At 35.2% G+C, this 24482-nt stretch overlaps 1 protein-coding gene across 7 annotated transcripts; it reads left to right on the forward strand.

The window, feature by feature from the left end:
* The first annotated feature begins 5501 nt into the window (after nucleotides 1-5501).
* On the forward strand, nucleotides 5502-18399 carry LOC123542457 (monocarboxylate transporter 12-like). Of its 7 annotated transcripts, none has more exons than XM_053532158.1 (7): nucleotides 5502-5662; nucleotides 7868-8040; nucleotides 12655-12798; nucleotides 13330-13477; nucleotides 15441-15577; nucleotides 16187-16267; nucleotides 17344-18399. In XM_053532158.1, the coding sequence occupies exons 1-7, from the start codon at nucleotides 5625-5627 to the stop codon at nucleotides 17505-17507; spliced, it is 885 nt and encodes a 294-aa protein (XP_053388133.1). In that variant the 5' UTR covers nucleotides 5502-5624; the 3' UTR covers nucleotides 17508-18399. The 7 variants fall into 7 exon arrangements, with proteins under 7 accessions (XP_053388133.1, XP_053388132.1, XP_045184278.2 ...); XM_053532157.1 differs by having other exon boundaries at nucleotides 15441-15619; nucleotides 17344-18398; XM_045328343.2 differs by having other exon boundaries at nucleotides 15441-15781; nucleotides 17344-18394.
* The last annotated feature ends 6083 nt before the right edge of the window (nucleotides 18400-24482 follow it).

Genomic DNA, 24482 nt, shown 5'->3' on the forward strand with positions numbered 1-24482 from the left:
TAGATCTAAACTTTGTATATATTTTACCGCCTTTTTACGCGACGTTGTTTAACGACGTCACGTCCGTTGTTTTTATTGTTATTCTTCCCTGAGGAAGGCTTAACGCCGAAACGTTGGAAGTTAATAATTATCTATGAACAAACGCTACACGTGTTGTTGTTGATTTTTCTTATTTGATATTTCGGCAGAACAAAGGTAACGTGTGATAAAAGAAAAATCTTACGTGTTTGTGTCTTTTCCACAGTGAATTTATCAAACTCGTTGAATAATATTCATTCCACAGAGGTAATTATTTTTTATCTCGTTTATTTTTTTCAGTATGACGAAATTCGCTCATATAAAACCCTCCATATCAGTTTTCTTAATATGCTGCATCTGTACTCTTAACTGATTGTCATAACATTAAGTAAGATCTAAAAGTAATTAATAGAGTTCTGTCTGCCCTTCTATAGTTTTTTATTTAGATTTTATTTAAATCTTAAAATTAAGTTCATTTGAATATAGCATTTAGAAAATAATATTTGATATAGGTATTTATAATATTTAATAGTAGGTCGTCAGACGATTCCTGTATAAATGACCCTGTGAAACGGATATTTACAGTCATCATTGGCAGTTTGAACAAACCAGGTCGATAGATACAACAATAGATTTTGTGTTTCATCATGAATTTGCTAACCGTGTTGGCTAGAAAAACACATTTTGTACTAAATAACTATGTAACATAGGTCCAAACCTACAAAAGAACAAATTTTAAATTTTTCATCAATGATTCCGTAATATTAGCACATTTTAAGTGTAAAAACATAAGAAAATCTAACCAAGAACAATTTTCCAATGTTCCTGCTATCTGACTAATGAAATCAAACTGAACTGTGTTATTAATGGTCACTTGCAGGAGTTGAATTTGAAAACTCAATAATTTAGTCTCAAGATGTGCAATAGTTCTGTGCAAGACACTTTCAACATCAGTTACATATCATAGTGTGTCACTATATATTGGCGCAAAAACTAACCATCAAGATAGCTTTGAATCTGTTGTATATGGCTTCCCTGCCAGATCATGAGAAATCTATCAATCAGTAGTCAAACTGAAGCAGACGTCAAGATACAAAGGTCGTCTTTACTTTTAACACAATATTTTTGTTCACTTACCAACCCCTGAAAGTATGTTATTGACAGTTATTGTAACAGTTATTGATGCACATGTTATATCATCCTTATTGCATTATTTAAGAAATGTCTTCCCCCACCATCAAAGCATAGAAGTCGCCATGTGACCTATTATAGTGTTAGTGCGACGTTAACACCCCCTATCCTCGACATAAATATAACAGGAAAAAAAAACAAAAAAACAAACTAACAATCGTATTGGAAAATCGAATCTTACTGAACATTAAATTGAACTTTGAAAGTAAAAACTTCAGTGATTTGATTAGTGATAAAATCATGGCCATTTGAAGGACTAAAGGTGAAGGTTTTAGTACTATAAACTTACACAAAAAATAAATATAGTATAGGCACAGTCGATGGTGACATTAATAACCATGAAGTCTGCTTGAACAAAGGCATATGTAGAAAAAAATTTCTGCGGTTTCTTTTTGATGTTTCTAAAAGTATATTCAGGTTTAGGGGGAAATATCTATTCTTTGAAGTAATTGCTTTTAACACATTTTAATTAGAGAGACAACATTATATATGTAAGCACAGTCAAACTCGCTTTATACGAACTCTTCGGGACCTCGGGACCTGGAAAATGTGCTCGTATCAAACGAAATTCGTATCAACGAATGTATGACTCCCGAGTAATTTGCCCGAGCAAGTTGGGCAGTATCACCGGTATCTTCGGTTAATAGCGTCCGATAAATAAACAAAAACAGTAGTGAATAGATGCTCATTAGTAGTTTAAACTAATTAATTGAGTGTGTTCAGTTTACAATGAAATAACTCAATAAAATTCATACTGAAACACGTAAAAATGTATGAAAAATAAATTTTAATGTACAAGTGTATTGAATCATAAAGTGTTTATAACAAATGAAAGTGATTATCGCTGAATTGCTAAAGACATAATTACTTGGACTCGATCGTAATGAATAAAAACTGCATACATAGTGTTAATCGCTTTATTATGTACTTATCGAATACAGGTGATAATCACTTCGACTAAATATTAGCACTGAAGAGATTTAAACTGTTAAAAGATCAAGCGTAGCAAAACATCAAAAATGGCCGCCGACTTCTAAAATAAGTTCGTATCAAAAAATGGAAACTTATAACATTTCAGCTCTCTGGGACTTCCAAAATGTGTTCGTATCTCTCGAAAATTCATATGAAGCGAGTTCGCTATTACCGGAATAATTTTACAAAGCAATAAAAGGACTCAACCGGGGAATCCGGATTTTGTTTGCTATAGCCGAAAATTCGTATCAAGCGAGTTCGTATTAAGTGGACTCGACTGTACATTTTACGTTTTCAAGCTGTTTATGCATAAGAAACAGAATTCTCTAGACTGCAATATTTAACTGTTTTTTTTTAAATTTTAATTTCGATGGATATCGCATTCTGACAACAGTTTCGTCACATAGCCTGAACTGACACAAGGTATGTAAATATACACGAATATGTTATTTGACGATAGAAGTGATAGATTATCAAATTATTTCTCTTCTTAATCGAACATGCTGCACCATGAAACATACTTTTTGACTTCAGTGTTGTCATATTTTCTGGTCCTTTGGGATCATGAAGTCCATTCAACATATGTGTAACAGAATTCCGCTTAAACCGGTGCTAGGGGCGTGGGAGGTGTTGCACATTTCATTACCTCTCATGAACAGATTCACTCAAAGCGAGTCTGCTATTATTCTTCTTGGTTGCATTCTTTGCTTCCAAAGGATCTTTTTACAGATTCTATCAATATCTTTATTTAGTCATTACTATGTGACGATTGTGGATATTGTTTTCGTTGTAAGCATAATAAATTTCATAAATATAGTGTAGACGCTAGTCGATGGTCTGCTTGATCAAAGGCATATGTTAATAAATTGTCATCTGCAGTTATTCAGTAGTAATGCATTTTCTGTGCGCCAAACATAAGTCATACTTGGACGTTATGATGTCATGTTAACTGACGTCATGACGTCATAATATGTTTGTATACATTGATACATTGTATGTTTGCCTGACGAAGTATTTTGATACGAAACGCGTTGCAAACTTGAGTTGTTTTCTTTATTTAACCATGTTATATTTTTTTCATACCAAAGCTTTCATCTGCTAGTCAACATCACATTCAATAAATATATCGATAACACAATTATAAGCTTTTGACGTTGTCATCTGCAATTATTCAGCAGTCCTGCCTTTTCTGTCTTTCTTATTTTCTGTAAGCAACAGTAAAAAAAAGGATGTGACAGCAAAACAAACGTTGCCGAAAAACTTGAACCAAGAAAGCCAACGTCAAAGCCGGGGCGAGTAGAAAAGCACCCATATTCTCTGAATGGTGGAGCTAAAAATACAAAAAAAGAAAGACAAAGTGTCCTGTCAAACTAAGCGGAATAAATATATATATTTCTCGTATGTTAGCGGAAACACTCATATAGATTATATTTCTTGTCCAAGACAAGAACATCTTTGGTGCCGCTTTATTTATGATGTAATAACTTTTTTCTGTCGCGTGCCCGGAAAGAGAAACATGGGTATACAGTGTGGTATAGGTATCTAAATTTCTCAATACTTTTCTCACGGCGGTCCATATTCCTAAAAACCGCAATGTACGAGGAGTGTTCGATATGAATTGCTTATTGTCCGCTAGCTTGATATCCACGTGGGGCACGATAAAAACCAATACCTACCTGTATAGGGTTATTCAATACCTACACAACGGTGTATAAATGTACATGTTAGACTAAGTGTAAGACATAAAATTTGCCATTTGAATAGACGCAATCATTGACCACTGTAGTAAAAATGGTTGGTAGAAGCTTCGACAAGAAAGATGAAATACGGGCTTACATCAAAGCTCGCTCAAAACTTGGTTGTTCTTTGAAGCAGCTGATGACTGAACTTTCTACTGCTTATGGACCTTCTTGTGTGTCTTATGACACAGTTCGGCGGTGGAAAAAGAAATTTGAGTCTGGTGCAGAGTTCATCAAAAGTGCACCAAAATCAGGTAGGCCAAAATCTGCCTCTCGTAAAGAAATCGTTTCCAAAATAAAGGAAATCATTGAAGGAGATGCCAGATTAACAGTTCGTGATATTGCACGAAAGGTAGGCATATTACTGTCAACGGTTCACCTTATTTTGAAGAAGCATTTGAAAGTCAGAAAGATTTCTGCTAGATGGGTGCCACATCTGTTGACTGATGAGCAAAAGAGGCAACGGGTTAATGTGGCCAAAAAGCTGCTTCAAATGTTTCCAAAATATGACAAAAAGCAGTTTGCCAATGTCGTCACAGGTGATGAAACCTGGGTCCATTATTTTGAGCCCGTCAGAAAGGTCAGCAATAAGATCTGGGCCACTAAACACAGCAAACGCCCAGTAATTGCCAAACGTTCCTTGAGTGCAAAGAAGGTTTTGTATGCAATCTTCTTCTCTGGTGAATGAGTCGCAATAAAAGTGCCGGTGAAAAAGGGCAAAAGCATTACCGGAAAGTACTAAAAAGACGTAGTACTGAAGAAACGGAAAAAGTATTATTAGAAACGACGCCCTGCCACTGGTTTTAAACATGTCCGTCTTCTACATGACAATGCCCCCGCTCATACCTCCGCAATAGTTACGGCGTTTTTGAAGAAAGAAAAAGTAACTGTTTTGCCTCACCCCCGTATTCCCCAGACCTTGCCCCATGTGATTTCTTTTTGTTTCCGAAATTGAAATCATTCCTTGCTGGGCGGACATACCAGTCCCGACAGGCACTTGGATCTGCCATTCATCAGTACCTTATTACTGTGCCCAAATCAGCGTACCGTGAAGCCTTCAAGAAGTTGATGCATCGGCTGAAACTTTGCATTTCTAGCCACGGGGAGTACTTCGAGGGCATGAAATGAGCCCTTTTGGGCTAACTTGAAATTTGAAGTCTCCAGATAGAAATAAGCAATTCATTTTGAACATCCCTCGTACTAATACGTAAATATGAGAAAAACTGTGTCAATGATACTTGAAACATAACATAACAAAACTAATAAGCAAACAAAACTTGAGAAGAATTCTGCATAATCTGCTTATTACGTTGAGCTACTGTATGTGGCAAAGATTCAATGTGGCAATCTAGGCATATCAATATTAATTTTACCATTCTCATCTTAAAATGGCCTTGAAGTCATTGGAATGCTAATTGTAAATTGCAAACGTATGATTTTTATCCATATTTACAAAGGGGATAATGCCATAGAAATATGCGCATAATAAATACATGCTCATAGATCATGACAGTTCATTCGTCGTTCCATTATATTCGCATTTAATGACATATACAATAAACAGATGCACGAAAATGAAATAAAATTTATTCATACTCACAAATTGTGTAATGATTGAAATTCAAAAACAAAAAAAAGATTTTATGCATTTGTCTTGTTTCAAACTGTCAAACACTTTATTTCGGTTGTACATTTAAACTCAGGATGGACACAGAATCATCTAAACAAAGGACTGGAATTAGGTAATGTTATACTTTTAACAACAGATTATTCATTTTAATATCTTCATATATGTTATGATACTTCTTAATCTGAATATTAGGTATGGATAAAATTTCATAATATAATCATGATAATGGCGAGTAATAGTATCATATAGCAGTTAATTTATTACCTTACGTAGGCAGCATAGTAACACTTCAACAGTCTTTTATACATCAGATAGATAGTCACACATGATGGTTCCATGAATAGCTTACTAGATTGATAGTCACCTAGAACGTTCCTTTCATGCCTTAGTTAGCCACATCGGTATATTGATTTAATACTTATGATAGAAAGCCTCACTAGGATATAACTTTAATATCTTAGATAGTTAATCAAACTAGGACATTCTTTTACGCCTAAGATAGGTAATCAAACATTTTTTACGTCTTAGACAGATATTCAGACTAGAACGTTCCTTTTGTAACTTAGATAGATAATCAGACTAGAACGTTTCTTTCATACCTTAGATAGATATTCAGATTAGGACATTTCCTTTTATATCTTAGATTGATATTCAGACTAGAACGTTCCTTTTATACCTTTGATATATATTCAGACTAGAATGTTCCTTTCATACCTTAGATTGATATTCAGACTAGACCGTTCCTTGCATTCCTTAGATTGATATTCAGACTAGAATGTTTGCATACCTTAAATACCTTTCATACCTTAGATAGAAAGTCACACTAGAACGTTTCTTTTCTCCTTTTAATAAGTTCTTTCACCTAGGTACCATACATACTGCGATTTGCAAATGGACATGTTGACAATTATTTTGTGAAACGGACTAAGGCAAGCTATTTTATCATTTATATATGTTTACTAACATATATCCATTTTAAGTATTTCATGAATATTAATAACTCAGTATTTTTCAAGACATTTTAGGACAATTTTATTCAGCGAGGTTTGTGTTTTTAGATAAATTGTCTCAAGTACAGTTATACTGAAAACGATTAGCTGTTTATTCAATAAGCAGCATGATATTTGACATTCCAAACATGTAGTCCTATTAACAAGACAAAGAAAGTTCATTGTATTGGATGCCTCCAGATGGTATATTTCAAAATTTAATAGACAATATTAGAGTTTTAAAATAAGTAAATACGTGAGAGCATGAATAATATGAAAAAGACGAGTGAATTTCCAGTTCCATATCGTATAGGTCTGTTCATTGGAAAATACGACCATCATACAGGCCTTTAACCGCTGCTCCGTTAATTTATGTTTATTTCTTTATAAATGTACAGGATATGAGTTACTTTCATATAAACATAAAATCGAGCCTTATCCAATTTATTTAAGAGATAAGGACATCGAGGCTAAACAATTGTTAACAAAAGAGCAAGCAGTTTGATCGCATTTATGACGTTAAAATTCTTATTTGTACAGAACAGACTAACTTCTAGGCGACACCTTTCCGGTATTTGATAATGTAGCTTTGTAAAGATTATTATCATTATTATTTTATTATTATTTTAATTTTGTATATATGCAAGTTGACAGGAATATGAATTTTAACATTTGAGCCGTGCCATGAGAAAACCAACATAGTGGGTTTGCGACCAGCATGAATCCAGACCAGCCTGCGCATCCGCGCGGTCTGGTCAGGCTCCATGCTGTTCGCTTTTAAAGCCTATTGGAATTGGAGAAACTGTTAGCGGACAGCATGGATCCTGACCAGACTGCGCGGATGCGCAGGCAGGTCTGGATCCATGCTGGTCGCATACCCACTATGTTGGTTTTCCCATGGCGCGCCTCATTTAAAGGAAACTCTTGAGTACGGGAGGAACACAGTTATTTTGTGATTGCATTAAAAGAAAGAAATATGCATGTTACACAGGTATATACGATAAATACATCTATTTATTGTCTGGGTTTCTGTTCTTTGGAGACTTCATATGAAATACGTCGTTTGTAATTTAAGCACGTGTACAAAGGTAGATTTTCATTAGCTTTATTGCATGTTAAAATCTTGTTCGGGCCACAAAATTATTTTTTGTTTAAATGCATTAGAAGTAATCTATTAGATGGTTCCTTTTAGAATCAAAATCAGGTTGATTGTTTCTTTGAAATGATTGTTTTCTTTGAATGTTTGTCTAACAATATTTACTTAAAAAAGGAAGAAAAACCGCGCTGCCAGTGCAATGATATTACTCAAATAAAAGATAAATTTACAGGACATGCCATGACACGTTTGTTTTGACATCTTGTTGTTTGGCGACTGTTCTTCATACTGGATTCCTTCACTCAATTGGAGTACTTTTTACTGATGTTATGACAACATTCAACAGTACACATGCAGAAACGGCGGTAATACAATCAACAGCTATTGGGATGTCGCTTTGTTCGAGTAGGTAAATCAAATTTAATGGATTTGCAAGCAGTTAATTTATTTCAGTTGATAGTATAATAAAAATGGTTTGGTGTAAATGGAAAACAACTTCAATTTAATTCGCAATAACATTTAATGATAACTGATTTGGTTGCGAATTTTGTACATGATCAAATGATAATTGTTAGACACACTGTATAGAAAAAATAAAGTATTAAAACAGCAGTTTTAATGGGTAAGTTGTAGATTCGTGCGAAATTTGAGTAAATAACATATGGCAACATTTTTCATCATTTCGACCCATGCATTTTGAGATTTTCTTTTGACGTTCTAGAGTTATAAAATAACTTTCAATGTCGACGAAATCTTTAAAGTTATGACTAAAACGTTTATAACGAGCGTGCCTATAATTTTTGTTCATCTAAATACATATTAATATTTTCAACGAATACTAACTGATTTGAATTAAACTTAATTTATAATTTTTATAATTACTAATCACGCAGTAACGTTATTAAGACTTGACGTGAAAAAAGTACATTATTCATTTGAGATATAAATAAGTTGAGGTCATTATCTGATACCGACCGCCTCAATTATCAATTTTTTTCTATATTTTTATAATGCCGTTTCATTTTCTAAATCTAAGAAACCTATTATATTAAGTCAATGAAATTGAGCTTTGAAATCAATTAATTCTACTTGCACTAGGTCATCCATTGTAATCAATTTAAGCGCTATAATTTGAAAACAGATCTGTGTACTCACCCTGTTGCAGTCAGGTAATGTTTACATGCAACGCTTCTCATTCTAAATCTATCTTCATAACTACAGTCCTTTTGTCATCAAATCTTACACGACGCTTCGGGTTGGAAAGGAGATGACATTTTTACCTTGCACTCATTGTGTTTGTGGTCGCAATGGCCATAAATGCGCGGCATTGCACATATTTGTTCATCAATGCAATACCCATAAACGCATATGTCTATGATCGGTTTAATCATAGACGCGAATAAAAATAATATATTATGATTGCTAATCATTGTGTTTATTGACGCGCGACATTACACATATTTGTTTATGATCGCAATAACCATAAACACATATGTCTACGATCGCTATAATCTATATAACATGACGCCCATGAAAATAACTGTTTTGATCGCTAGAGTCAAAAACATGCCCTAAAATGTCTGCCAATAAATAAAGGATACACGGGTATACCTCCTAGCATAGCTGATTGAGCGAACGCTGGCTACTAAATTCTACCATTGAATACAAAGGTACTAGATGGAATTTCCTCCCCACTCCGGTTATTTCACCCCAGTGAACCAAGATCGGGAAAAGTAATCCATCAAAGCCCTGAAAGATTAAATACCGACTAAATGATTCCATGGTTAGCCATCGCTGAGACTAAACTATGGGACTAATGACGATTTGACCAATGGTTGGCTAGAATGTTTCGCCACAGCAAACTACCAGTTGTGTTGACTTTTAAGGTCCTCCATAATTCTAGACAAGGTTCAACTATCGTCCCCAATTAAATTCTCGGCCGGCTTATCCTGAAACATGGCGATGGCTTCAAAACGTGTTAATAGGTAGATGTCATTACCAACTGGCTATAAGTGCGTTTCGTCCGAACGGTAAAACCTAAATGTTTGACGATCAATATTAACATGTATAATAGCCCGGCCACAGGAATGCTTTAGAACATGTTGCCTCACTTTCTTACTTATGCGCTTTCTCTTAAAAAAAAAAAACTTTTAAAATAAAATCTGCGGTGTATGAGATAACTGGACCCATCTTAGACGGGGTAAAATGTATGTCCTGACAACTAACGCTTCCGGAAAATATCTGAAAAAATATTTCATATATTTTGTTGGGTTTAACGTCGCACCGACACAATTATAGGTCATATGGTGACTTTCCAGCCTTAATGGAGGAAGAAGACCCCAGGTGCCCCTCCATGCATTATTTTATCAGGATCGGGCACCTGGATAGAAACACCGACCTTCCGTAAGCCAGCTGGATTGCTTCCTCACATGAAGATCTGAACGCCCCGAGTAAGGCTCGAACCCACATCAATGAGGGGCAAGTGATTTGAAGTCAGCGACCTTAACCACTCGGCCACGGAGGCCCCTCTGCATAAATAAAAATTGCTTGACAAATTGGAAATAGTAAGATTATTTCCTCCCAGGTGAAGAATGATAATACTAAAGTTCTTGCCTCGAATAAGACTGTATTGTATGCAAACTCTAAAATTGTTCAATTTTCATTTCCGAAATGCCAGTCCAATAAATGCGCATGTCTCTCACATTGTTCTTGCCTCGTTAAGATGCTCTTTCATCAGCCCAATAAACAATAGAGTCACCAATGATCCATACATCTATAAAGTACGTTTTCAATAAGGTTAAAATAAACGCTTATTTTGACTTTTTAAACTAATCCTGTAGGTCACCACTCTGTGACATGTACGGAGGCCTGATTATAATCGAAAGTAGGTTTTCCTTAGATATACCTTGCATCGCGAACTGGCCCTACCAATAAGAAAACTGTGTGAGCGATACTTCTCTCATACTTCTCTCATTTGGAAGCCATAAGCATGAATGCCTTAGAACCGCAGAAAATTGAGCACGCGTCACTAGTGAACCGTCAATATGGCAAAATGACAATTCACCGCGGTTATTTCTAACTTGCATTTAACTTTGAAGCTTCTCCTAGCAACATTGATTTCTGTATACGAATAACAGTTGGTATGCCGTACTGAGACTTCTTCTCCATTTTTATCTGCAAATCACGGACTGTGCCGTTGCTGCTACTACCTCACTTTCTAGAAAGAGACCAAAATATGCAAGAGTATAATTATGCGGCAACGCTTGGCAAATACGTATTTATATAGATAGGTTTATCGGAACACGGGCATCTTTCCTTGCAACACTCCAACATTTTTTGACAATAAAACATGCTGATGTATCAGGTCAGTTATGAGTTTTATGTTCAAAGCTTATTCCAGCCACATACAAATTAATTCTATTTTGCGGATAGTCAGATTCAAAGCAGAAAGAAATATACAACACAATATGAAACAATGGAGCCGGCCACTGATGACTCGAACTGTTTTCGTCGCTAAACCTATTAAAACGTTTCCCTGCATTGCTATAAGAAATGCCTGCATTTTCAGCCATACTATTTCTTATGAGACAATTTACCCTTCCTTGAATTCTTTTAAGAGTCGCCTTGGGACCATTTTGGTTCTGTGTCTGACTCCGGTGGTGCCAACATCCGAAATTTGTCTATCTGTAAACGAGATAACACATCACATAAAACGTTACGAACACTTGTACGCTGAGCCTTAATTACAAGATTTTCCTTCATACATTTGATAATTAAACCTCTTACACTCAGGTACTATCACGTTATCTGATTTCGAGGTCATGCTATTTAAAATGTCCGCTACTGCAAAATTATCACACCTACAATGTAAAACAAATATTTTTATTCCTTACTTCCCATCCCTAAATAAGAAGCACCGCGAGTATTGGGAACAATTCTAATAATATCCTGTGTAAAGCCTTCTGTAAACCATTCCATTGGCCACTCCGTATATGTCCACTGACCAGAGAAATAAATACCAAAATCTAGGCCTTCACCTGCTGCCTTGTCTGTAAACAAAGAAACTTCAACATTTGACACCCAAAACCTATCAAGAAAAATTGAAATACCATTAACTCCCGGAAAAAATATTTCCACATGAGCAAAGTCTGTTCTGTCTTACACCATTTTTTATACGCAAATGTAGATATAAGGCTTGCTCAGACCGCAACAGGAGTTAATAAGCCTTCTGCAAAAGGGTCTTCCGGAGACAATAGTTCTACATGCAAAATTCAGTATCCCTATCAAGCTCTGTATCGCACCTAACATACAAACCTCATGCATTTGTCAAAACAATCTTTGCTTTTTAATATGTCAGATAGAAACAGTTTCAAATTTGTTATTGAATTTTGAGCGCCGAAAACGAAAAGACTAAGGATAATGTTAACTGTGCATACTATAAATATACATTCGCCGTCAGAAGATTTGACATTAAAGATTTCATACGCATTCGTACTTCTTCGAACTGGACCCAGTGTACGCAAATATTTACAAAAATAGTAAGGCATTCTTTCTATAGCAAAAGAGCACAATTAATTATCATTTCCATCCACTGATTTTATGTACACTTACTTATCAGCTAGCAAAAACTTTGTAGAGGCTCTTTTTCTTGGTTCTAGTTTAGTTGATTTGCTTAGTTACAGCTAGCTGTGTTACGTTATAATAGTACTACCGTAATATTGAAAAAGACGCTAAACTCGAACACACACACGTACGCACACACGCACGCAACTACACACACCATAACAATTTTACACAGTGGTAGATTTTAAGAACAATGATACTATAAAAATGATAGATCAGAATTCAAAATATCTTATTAATACTATGTTACTCTTTACTAATTAAACAATTTCTTTTACAATTTCTTCTACAATCTAACTAGTATGCAGCATGTTCTGAAATGTTAAGAAGTGTTATAAGGAAGATTTCCGCTGTATATTGTCTATAATTGTTAAGCTGAATAATTCACATTTATAGGTATATTTACTGGAGCTTTAATCAACAAAATAGGCTTGATGGTGACAGGAATGCTCGGTAACCTTGTGGTTAGTTTAAGTTTGATGGTGTGCTTCTTCGCATCTTCCTTGACGTATCTAATTATCGCCATTGGTGTGTTTAGTGGTAAGTGTATTTGTTACAGTGTAAATTTAGCGACGGTTTTTTTAAACATAAATGTCTTAGATCTACATGTTAAAATACAATGAAAATATTCTCATCAAAGTAAACAAAAGCTTCATCACTACAGAATGCCGGTAAAGGCAAACATTATGACGCTTGTCTACGGCGTAATTTCATTTCTACTATGGTAGGCAATTACAATTATATCATTGGCTTGAATTATAACGATTGATTTCAATCGTTCGCTTGTTTATGTAATTTATAAAATACGTTAAGAATCTGACCATTTGCACTATCTGTCAATTTCACAGGATCAAAATTTATACCAGTATTAAACGCAGAAATCCATGCAATAGTTCTAGAATACTATTTGAAATAAAACCCCAATATTCTTGTACAGGTTTCAAGAACGTTGTTTTTGCAAAAACATATGGACGATGTAAACAGTCTGAATGACATGAGAACAATACTCAAGTAATTCATCACGTTTCAAACATTATGTTGTTAATCATGTAATGTTCAATTTTGTTGAAGGTTTTGGATTCTCCTGTGTATATATCACATCAGCTTCTGCCGTAAGCCAGCACTTCTCAGGCAGGAAAAGGTTACTATATTTGTCTGTACAAACGTCAGGGGCTGGAATAGGGGGTATGATTTATCCCTTTGTAATAAGATATCTAAGGTAAAGCAAAATTAGTTTTATTGCATCATATTTATAATTAGTTTTATTGCATCATATTTATAATGGACATTTCTTAAGACTCTTCATACGCTCACAAAAAATAAACATATATAGATAAACATACATATACACAGACTAGGGTGAAAGTTCTGGGAAAACACTTTATTTAATAGCATGCCTTTTACCAATAAGATCCAGATTTAATCTAGATTAGCGAGCCAGTCATGCGTACAATTTAATGGTTCAATCGTGGTTAATAAGATACTAATACATGTCAAGCAATTTATTTGTTTAAAACTTGAACACATGAATGTCTAGTTCTTTTACTTACCCTGTGCCTGAACCTGGTTTCGAACCCCAGGCCTTTGGATTGACTGTCAAGCGTGTTTACACTAGACCACCATGCTGCGTCATCTATATTACACTGACATGAACTTCCAAGCCACCTAAACTGTCTAAAAGCCATTTATAAGCACCATAGAGCATGTATTACTATATCATCTTTATTATTTGTTTGCATGTTAATTGGCAATTCTTTAGCAAAAAATTAAAAATGTAAGAACTATGGTATAGATATGAGCTCCATGAGAAAACCAAATAGTGGTTGCGACACATGATCCGACAGCCTGCGATCGCCATCGTCAGATCTCTGTTCGTAATGTTTCTAATCATGTCTGAAGCGAACTGTCAACCAATGCGCGATGCAGCTGGTTGACCCTGTGTCGAAACCACTTGTTCTCATGGTACAGATATATTAATCTGCATAAATATTATAAATACAGCCATAGTATGTAAGTATTTCGTAGTAAATGATAGCTGTGCTGAAATCTTATTAAAATGATGGAATTGCATAACTTTCTGTCAGCAAGCACTGTTTTTTCTACTTTCACCTTTGTGGCAGTGTAATTTCATTGCTTTCTACTTTTCCAAATGTTCGCTACTTTTAAACCTTAAATGTGGTTAGACAAATTTTGGCAACATTTTATGACATTTTTCACGTTTCGTGTATTCTATTAGAGAATTGTTTAAGACACATGACATATCGTTAGATATATATGTTTTTGTTTTCACATTTTTTTGTAATACCACTCTTAATATGAACGTTTTTAAAAAGCTTATTATTTCTATTGGTTTCAAAGCAATTTCTACTTGAACATTTCGATTCGATATCATTCTGGATATTTCAACAATCAGAGCCAAAACATAACTTTAGAACTGTGTAAATCAAATTATTTCCGATCAACCTTGGTTATGCAACTAAAGAGGCAAAGGGAGGTAATTCTAATTTTACAAACTTGCATTTCGAATGTCGGCTAAACGCAACTTTTTGACAAATACAGTGCAACAGTTCTCATACCTATATCATTCTCCAGGCTGAATATGTCAATAGAAGTTAATATGCTTATGCCATGGTAGAAAAATCATATTTCAATACATTTAACGTGAATTAACCAGTCATAAATACGTGAGAATGATCATGTGTTAAAGAGCTCAACTAAGTTAGCCCCCCCCCCTCTCTCTCTCTCTCTCTCTCTCTCTCTGTCCTTTCCCCCCCCCCCCCTCTCTCTCTCTCTCTCTCTCTCTCTCTCTCTCTATGTTATGAGTTATTTCTCTCGCACTGTCAATGAGGTAAGCTCGCTTTAGGAGGATGATTTTTTCGCCTTGATCGGTTGCCGTTTTACATAAAGTATACTAAAGTCTTGTCATGACGCTATACCACTTTCATATAACATAGCTTAGCATAGCATAGCATAGCATAGCGCATAGCAAAGCATAGCATAGCATAATATAATATTATAAATGTAATATATTATAATTGACATTGACGAGTTGCAAAAATATAAAGTTCATAGTTCAATCTGTATTTTACATGTTTAAATAAAGCTGATGATATACCATAGACAACTGATTATTCATTTAGCGTCAACATAGTAAATGTCTAATAGGTATAATATTCTTACAGTGATTTGTATGGGTTCAGAGGTTCATTGCTTATCACTGGAGCACTTGTAATGAACACGGTCCCCGGAAGTATCCTTTGGAAACAACACTGTAACACAAGCAAGAGTGAAGAACATACAGTCGTAACAAATAAAATCGGTGAATTTCAAACACGCTTTCAAGTGCAAACAGAAGACAATGGTGAAAACATTACGATAGCTAAATCAAAACAAACATCAACAACAGAAGTTTCAGATTCTTTGTATGTTAGCCAGTATCCAGTTCTACTGGGTGAAATAAAAACCAAGACTGTTACCGTCGAAAGTAGTCTGGCCCGATCTCCCATTTCTAAAAACAGTAAAGGTGACCAAAAATGGTTTGAAATTATCAAACAACTATTGCTGACTAAATGTTTAATGTTTTTTGCATTTGGAATTGTCATTTCTTTCCCAGCTCTAAATTCAATTCGTATTTTTGTTGCTGATATATACTTAGACAATGGACTGACCAATGAAGACGTGTCATTGGGGCTGTTTTTGATCAATGTGATGAGTACATTAGGACGCTTGTTTCCGGGCATATCACTGCAGTCTAAACGCATTACACCATTAGTTTTGCCATTACTTAATGCCGTGATGTCTGCCGTTCTATTATTTTCCTTTACTTTAGTCAAATCGCACTGGTTGATAATCGTTTTATCAGGTGCAGTTGGCATACTTATAGGAATGAATGTATCTTTGTTTCATTTAATCACTCTGAAATTTGTAGGCTCTAAAACACTACCGATTGCTATTGGAATGTTCCGTACACTTGGTGGTATTTGTGAAATGGTTGCAGGACCAATTAGTGGTAAGTCGTCGGAAGTTCATTTCAAAATTTTCAAACAGATATATGAATAAATCTATGAAATATATAAAATATCAGTAGTATAGAGAATACCAGTATCATAGTATGATATTTTTATACTGCATTCTCACTGAATGACAAACTTAAGGTATTAGGCCCATAATAGTGTGCCACCGTTTTGAAGAGTATTCAGTTCCTACCATAAACCTACTTTGACTGCAATTTTCAAGCGGGGGAGTGGGGGGGGGGGGGGGGCGTAGGTTCAAGCCCCACTGGGACCAATTTTTTCCCCCTTTTCTTCCCTGTTTTCTAGTAAGTTTTTACTTCTTTCAAGACTTATTATTGTTTTATTGTACAAAAGTGGAAAAAATCATTTGATAAGCGACTTTTTGCTGTTCAAAGTGAATTTACCTCTGAAACAGAAGGGGTAGAGTTAGAAGATATCTTTAAAAATGCTGAGTTACATGCGACAAATGTTCTTTATTTTGCCTTCATTCTTTAGATTACATATTGTGGAAGAAATGTAGGTAGGTTTTACTTCTGCCTCAAGGTTATTTTTGAATGAATTCGAAGTGAGCGAAATTCAGAACAGACCTGCAGGATTCGACCTTAATTTTTCAATGTTGGAGTTGAATTCTGTCTCATTAAATCCGTTTACTTCAGGCACACTTGAAAAATGATATTGACAGATTTATTTTAAGTTTTATATAAGTCAAAGTAACAGACCCTGGCTTTAGAATGTGATCCTGTTTTGCTTCCGAACACTTGTGCAAAGTATATAATATTTGCTATATATTTTCTGAGAAATCTTTCACATGCACATCTTCAACAACAATTTATAAGTTGAAATGAGGCATGGTTTTACCAATGAGTAAACAATCTAAAGAGTTTTATCATGTCACGAGCTAACATTTTAAAATAATCGAGACAAACTGACATACTTGATATTTATGTTTCATTTACTGTAATGATTACTATATCTATCACTCTAACTTTTTTTATATATTAAAAGAGCATGGAGACAAATATTCAGGCGTTGCACCGACGATGTGCCTCAGTAGTTTTTGTGTGTATTACAGGATACATCAGAGATGTAACAGGCTCATATACAGCAATATTTTACACATCAGCAGGGATAAATTTGTTTGCAGCAGTCCTTTTCCTTGTTGCACATGTCACAAGAAGAAGAGAAAGACAGGAATTAAAAAAGCGTACATCAGTGTTCTATCTGACTAGTTTTTAGACTTTCAAACCCTGTGTTTAATTTGCAAACTTACTTTTACTACGATATTTGTTACACATTTCAAAAACTGTTAAAATATGTAACCGGTATGCTACAATGTCTTTCAAAGGTAAGCTGAATGCTGGCGGCCCGGATTCGATTCCCAGTCTAGCCTGTACTTTCCATTCGTTTAAGATACTGCTTGGCTTGCATCAGTATTTGCGTCGACTGGCGTCATGGTAGATAAATCTGACATAGACAGCGGGCTCGACTGGTAATAAGTGACACCGACAATCAGCGCTAAATAATAAACAAGAGGACTATGATGGTCCTGAATCGCTCACCTCTTCCCACATGACCCATTTTTGAGTATGACGTCGTTTTTTCTATTATTTGACATAGTGACCTAGTTTTTGAGCTTATGTGACCCAGTTTTGAACTTTACCTAGATATTATGAAGATAAAAATTCTGACCAATTTTCATGAAGATCCATTAAAAATATGGTCTCTAGAGAGGTCACAAGGTTTTTCTATTAATTGACCTATTGACCTAGTTTTCGAAGGCACATGACTTAGTTTCGAACTTGACCTAGATATTATCAAGATGAACATTCAGATCAATTTTCATGAAGATCCATTGAAAAATATGGCCTCTAGAGAGGTCAAAAGATTTTAATAATTTTAGACCTACTGACCTAGTTTTTGACCGCAGTTGACCCAGTTTCAAACTTGACCTAGATATCATTAAGATGAACATTCAGACCAATCTTCAAACAGATCCCATGAAAAGTATGGCCTCTAGAGAGGTCACAAGGTTTTTTATTATTTGACCTACTGACCTAGTTTTTTAAGGCACGTGACCCAGTTTCAAACCTGACCTAGATATCATCAAGTTGAACATTCTGACCAATTTTCATGAAGATCCATTCAAGGATATGGCCTCTAGAGAGGTCACAATGTTTTTTCATTATTTGACCTACTGACCTACTTTTTGAAGGCACGTGACCCACTTTCGAACTTGACTAGATATCATCAAGATGAACATTCTGACCAACTTTTATGGAGATCCATTCACAAGTATGGCCTCTAGAGAGGTCACAAGGTTTTTCTATTTTCAGACCTACTGACCTAGTTTTTGACCACACATGACCCTGTTTTGAACATGACGTAGATATCATCAAGATGAACATTCAGACCAACTTTCATACAGATCCCATGAAAAATATGGCCTTTAGAGAGGTCACAAGGTTTTACTATTATTTGACCTACTGACCTAGTTTTTGAGGGCACGTGACCCATTTTCGAATTTGACCTAGATATCATTAAGATAAACATTCTGACCAACTTTCATATAGATCCCATGAAAAGTATGGCCTCTAGAGAGGTCACAATGTTTTTCTATTATTTGACCTACTGACCTAGTTTTCGACGGCACGTAACTTGACCTAGATATCATTAAGGTAAACATTCTGACTAATTTTCATGAAGATCTCACGAAACATATGGCCTCTAGAGAGGTCACAAGGTTTTTCTTATTTTAGACCTACTGACCTAGTTTTTGATGGCACGTGACCCAGTTTCGAACCAAAGAGCTATAAAAATAAATAGATCGGCAACTTGAAAGGCATATAGAGCAAATCTCGCCAACATCCCGTGACAACTGAATGAGATCTCGTTGTAAGCGTCTGTTGATCACGATTGATCAAATCGGCAAACGCTTTTAAATAAGGTTAGTTTCGGATCGATTGTTTATAATGATAATGGTGTTTTTTAATATTATTAGTATTTTCTACACGGGGAATGAATGAATTTATGATTAGAAGTCTGAAAAATCAACAGTTTTCGTTTGAAAAAAAGGACCCGATTCGGTTTATTACCCGCCGGGCGTACCGCCAGTTTTATACTTCAGTAAGCGTCTATTGATTTGATCACGATTGATCAAGTCGGCAAAAGCTTTGAAATAAGATAACGCTCTAACACGAGATGACACGGGATTATCCCCAGTTGCCATTCTGTGTATTTTAAGTTCTTTGTTCGAACTTGACCTAGATATCATCAAGATGAACATTCAGACCAACTTTCATACAGATCCCGTGAAAAATATGGCCTTTAGAGAGGTCACAAGGTTTTCCTATTATTTGACCTACTGATCTAGGTTTTGAAGGCACGTGACCCAGTTTCGAACTTGACCTAGATATCATCAAGATGAACGTTTTGACCAATTTTCATGAAGATCTTATGAAATATATGGCCTCTAGAGAGGTCACAAAGTTTTTCTATTATTTGACCTACTGAACTAGTTTTTGATGGCACGTGACCCAGTTTCGAACTTGACATAGATATTATCAAGTTGAACATTCTGACCAATTTCATAAAGATCTTATGAAATATATGGCCTCTAGAGAGGTCACAAGGTTTTTCTATTTTTAGACCTACTGACCTAGTTTTTAAAGGCACGTGATCCAGTTTCGAACTTGACCTAGATATCATCAAGATGAACATTCTGACTAACTTTCATTAAGATCCCACAAAAAATGTGACCTCTAGAGTGGTCACAAGCAAAAGTTTACGGACGGACGCACGCACGGACGGACGACGGACGCTGCGTGATCACAAAAGCTTACCTTGTCACTATGTGACAGGTGAGCTACAAAACACTCATATGTTTGAAGAAGGCACTACTCTCAATATGAGTAATTATACGATTTAGTTTGTTGATAGATCTTGTTAAAGCGATAGCTTTCTGATTATAATCGAATATATTGTACAACATGTATAACGATTGGCATTATAAAATGTAGATTCTTAAGTACGAGATATTATAGCAAAACGGAATGATGGATAGCAAAATGGTTCTTGTTTGTTTGTGTCTGTGTTTGTCTTTCAAAATCAAATTGAACTATAGTCACACTTGTGGAACTTTGCTAAAGAATACATATGATAAAAGAAAACTGCAAAATCATTTTGTTACATTTGCTTGCGTAACATGGAGCAAGTATTTCTTTATAAGGGAGTTCCATTCAAACTGGTGATAAAGGACAAGAGGGTGTTGCAAAATAATCATACGACTCAATATAACGGAGTCTCGTGATATTTTGTTTATTGCAGCTTATGCTTCTGAAATTTTACTGTCTGCAACAAACTTAATAAATGAGCCACAAATGAACGTGGCATAACATATATGAAACACGAGGCAAAAAATATTAACAGATGTGATGTTGTGTGTATATATAGTATATAGTGTATAACATATTTAAATGATAAATAATTTTGTATATGAGTTTTTCATTCTACATTAGAAACCATATTTATGTTTTTGTTCAGTACAATATAAGTTATTTATAGTAATAACAAAGGGAAGTAATTCAATGTTCTTGCGCATGACATTCCATCTCATGATGGTGAACAACCGTGCCAAGTTATATCAAAATCCCTGTATGCATGAAAAAGAAATGCTCCGGACAAAATCATTTTTTGTATCTGACATTTGACCTCTAAGTGTGACCTTGACCTGAGACTTGGAGACCTGATTCTTGAGCATGACACTCCGCCTCATGGTTGTGAATATTTGTGCCAAGTAAACTCAAAATCACTCCATGCATGAAACAGAAATGCTCCAGACAAAGTTGTCATTCTTGTATCATTTGAACTTTAAGTGAGACCTTGACAATAGACCTAGGGACCTGGTTCTTGCGCATGACACTCCACCTCATGGTTGTGAACAATTGCGCCAAGTTGCATCATAATCCATCCATGCATAAAGAATAAATGTTCCGGACAAAGTCATTATTGAATTTGACATTTGACCTCTAAGTGTAACCTTGACCTTTGAGATAAAAACCTGGATTTACACAAGACACTCCGTCTCACTGAGGTTAACATTCATGCCGAATATAAACATGATTGCTCCATGCATGTCAGAGTTATGGTCAACAAACAAATCCGGACGCACGCACGCACGCACAGACGGACGCACTCACAAACACCGAACAGCCATTTGGACGACTATGTCTTCCCTTCCGACAGCGGGCTCGACAATAAAACTATTGGGCATTTATGAATGATTGTAGCACATTTTGACTTCCACACAATAACTTACATTGTAACTTTTTGCAATTTTGTTTTCATTTCGCATAAATGTTTGCACCAATGAGACAGAATGTCGTGTGCAACTCCCAGTCCTTTTGATAGCTAGCGGGCTCGACATGTTGCCCGTGGGCATCTAGTTATGTTATGTTACAATAAAATACAGTCGAATACCGTTACCTCGATATCCAAGGGACTGTAAAAATTGCATCGACGTATCCGAAGTTCGACGTAACGATATTGACTATCTGGGACTACGTTGTACTTGTGTCGTACGTCTATATTGTCATAATATCCATTATATTTTTAGAGGAAAAAGAAATGATATAAAACGTAAGTACGATTTTAATTTCATTGACAAATAAAACAACTTAATTAAATAGTACATACATACATACAACTTTTTAAGTTTTCAAAATATACGTGTAAACATTAGCATTTTTATTCCTTCCTTAAACAAGTCTAAATGCAGCGGTAATGTGCCTAACTGAGTAGTCATTTTGACTGTGCTTCGGTAACGAAAAATTGCCAGTTAGATACGCATATGTTACTCAATCCTAAATGGCAGATTTTTACCCTGTCAAACTGAAAAATATTTCATCCAAATTAGTTGTTATATTGGATAACAGCTTGCCCGCTTGCACGCTGTTTTATAAGACTAATCATTGGGAATTAAATGCAAACCTCCTGACATTTAAATTGGTTCAAAAATTAAATAACAAACAAAACAAACATACAAACTAACTTGATTATGCTTAATAATCGCCGGACAACAATAGGTTGATTTTCACATCTTACAAATAACATGGATATTTTTGAAAAGCTGTGATATCGACGAAACCAGGTGTAAATACAGTACATGTAAGTTGACGGGACTGAAAAAATCACATCGAGCTAAACAAAATATCGAGCTAATCATATCGAGGTAATGATAAATAATTACATTAAAATATGTAGGGAAAAATCGGGACCGACTAAAACACATCGTGCTAACCGGAGTATCGAGCTAACCGATATCGAGGTAACGATATTCAACTGTATATTATATCATGGTACGGTTTAGTATTTTCAAACTGTCAAAACAAAAGCCCTAAGGCGTGTCCCTGACCTTTCAGAGGGTATGCCTAAATTGCTTTTTTATGTATCCTACAGGATATGTCAGGGATATAAAGGGGTCCTTTGCTGCTAAATTCTCCGCATTAGAGAGAGAGAGACAGGAGTTTTAAAAGTTTCAATGATCTATATGACCAGTTGTTTTAATTTACAAACTCTGTGTTCAATATGCAAAATTACTTTAAATACAACATTCTTACAAAAAAATAATCTTTGCAGAAATAATAGTGATGCCAACAATCACCGCTAGAAAAGTAACACTCGACTGTTAAAAAAAGCACAAATTTAAATATATCATTTGATTTATAACTAAACCTTGATGAATCTGGTTAAAGACATTATTTTTACGAATGAATATGTTAAACGATAAAGAGATATTTTAGCTCATTTTCTTTCAATATAAAAATTAACCCAATGGCCACCTTCTGTTTGATCTCTATTTTATCGGGCATGTGGTTGAATTTTACAATTGGTCTAAAAATAGACCCGATGTAAATTGGCCAATACGGTGCGCCCTGCCAATCTTTATACTGGATACCTAAATCGTTTTAACAGAACGTGTAAATTTTGTTACTACAGTTTTCAATTTTACGGGCAGCATCAGTTTTGTCTTCTTCAATGTTAAAAAAGAGTAAATGTCCCGTATTACAAAAGCATATTTAAATATAATCCGGAAAGTAGGTCCCTCGGATGCACCGAGAACAATGCAAACATTGAAAAGTGCAGACTCGGTTTGATTGAGTCTGTTCATGAGCAGTAATGGAAAATGCAACACTGCCCACGTCCTCTAGCACCGGCTTAAGCAGTATTCAATTTCCACATCTAAATGTGTTGAAATCAATGATCCCGAAGGACCAGAAAATATAACAGCTGTAACACTGAGATGAAGTCGGGACGATTTTTTACGACCGCCACACAACACTTAACACCCGCTGTTGTGAAGTAAATATAATCCGGAAAGTAGATCCCTCGGAAGCATCGAGAACAATGCAAACAGTGAAAATTGCTGACTCGGTTTGATTGAGTCTGCTCATGAGCAGTAATGGAAAATGCAACACTGCCCACGCCCTCTAGCACCGGCCTAAACAGTATTCAATTTTCACATCTAAATGTGTTGAAATCAATGATCCCGAAGGATCAATATATAACAACACTGAGATGAAGTGGGGACGACTTTTTACGGCCGCCACACAGCACTTTAAACCCGCTGTTGTGAAGTAAATATTATCCGGAATGTAGATCCCACGGTTAAATAGTCGCGTGATCACTGAGCCTTTTTTTAAAACGAAATTCTGCTGCATATTATTGACATTTAGATAGTTTATTGTATGTTTTACATTTAGCAATTAGACGCTTTTAACATATCCCCAGCTTATTTATAACAGTCGAATAAATCATGAATATCGAATAATTTGATTATATCAGTTTGAAATAAATAAATGATAGGTTTGAAGGTACAAATGGATATTAAAAAGTTACTTCAGTTAAGATTCCAGAGGCGAAACACTGTTGTTACATCTAAAGCTAACAGAGTAATGCCATGTTAAGAAGTTTGACATAAAAATCCTTTTTGAAATATAAATCCAGTTATTGACGTTATAATTTTTGTTGTGTCTAAGTCTATAATAAAGTAGTTTATTTTATCTGTCTTGATGTTATACTGTATTAAACTGTACATTTGTGTAGAAAATGTCGTATAAAAGCAATCTTCCTTTCCTGTCTCGCTTTTATTCTGGCGGGATAACTTTTATATACACTGTCCAGTAACTTTAGAACATGGTGCGGGTAAGAGTGAGT

Source organism: Mercenaria mercenaria, chromosome 19, assembly GCF_021730395.1.
Source record: "Mercenaria mercenaria strain notata chromosome 19, MADL_Memer_1, whole genome shotgun sequence".
Lineage (NCBI taxonomy): Eukaryota > Metazoa > Mollusca > Bivalvia > Venerida > Veneridae > Mercenaria > Mercenaria mercenaria.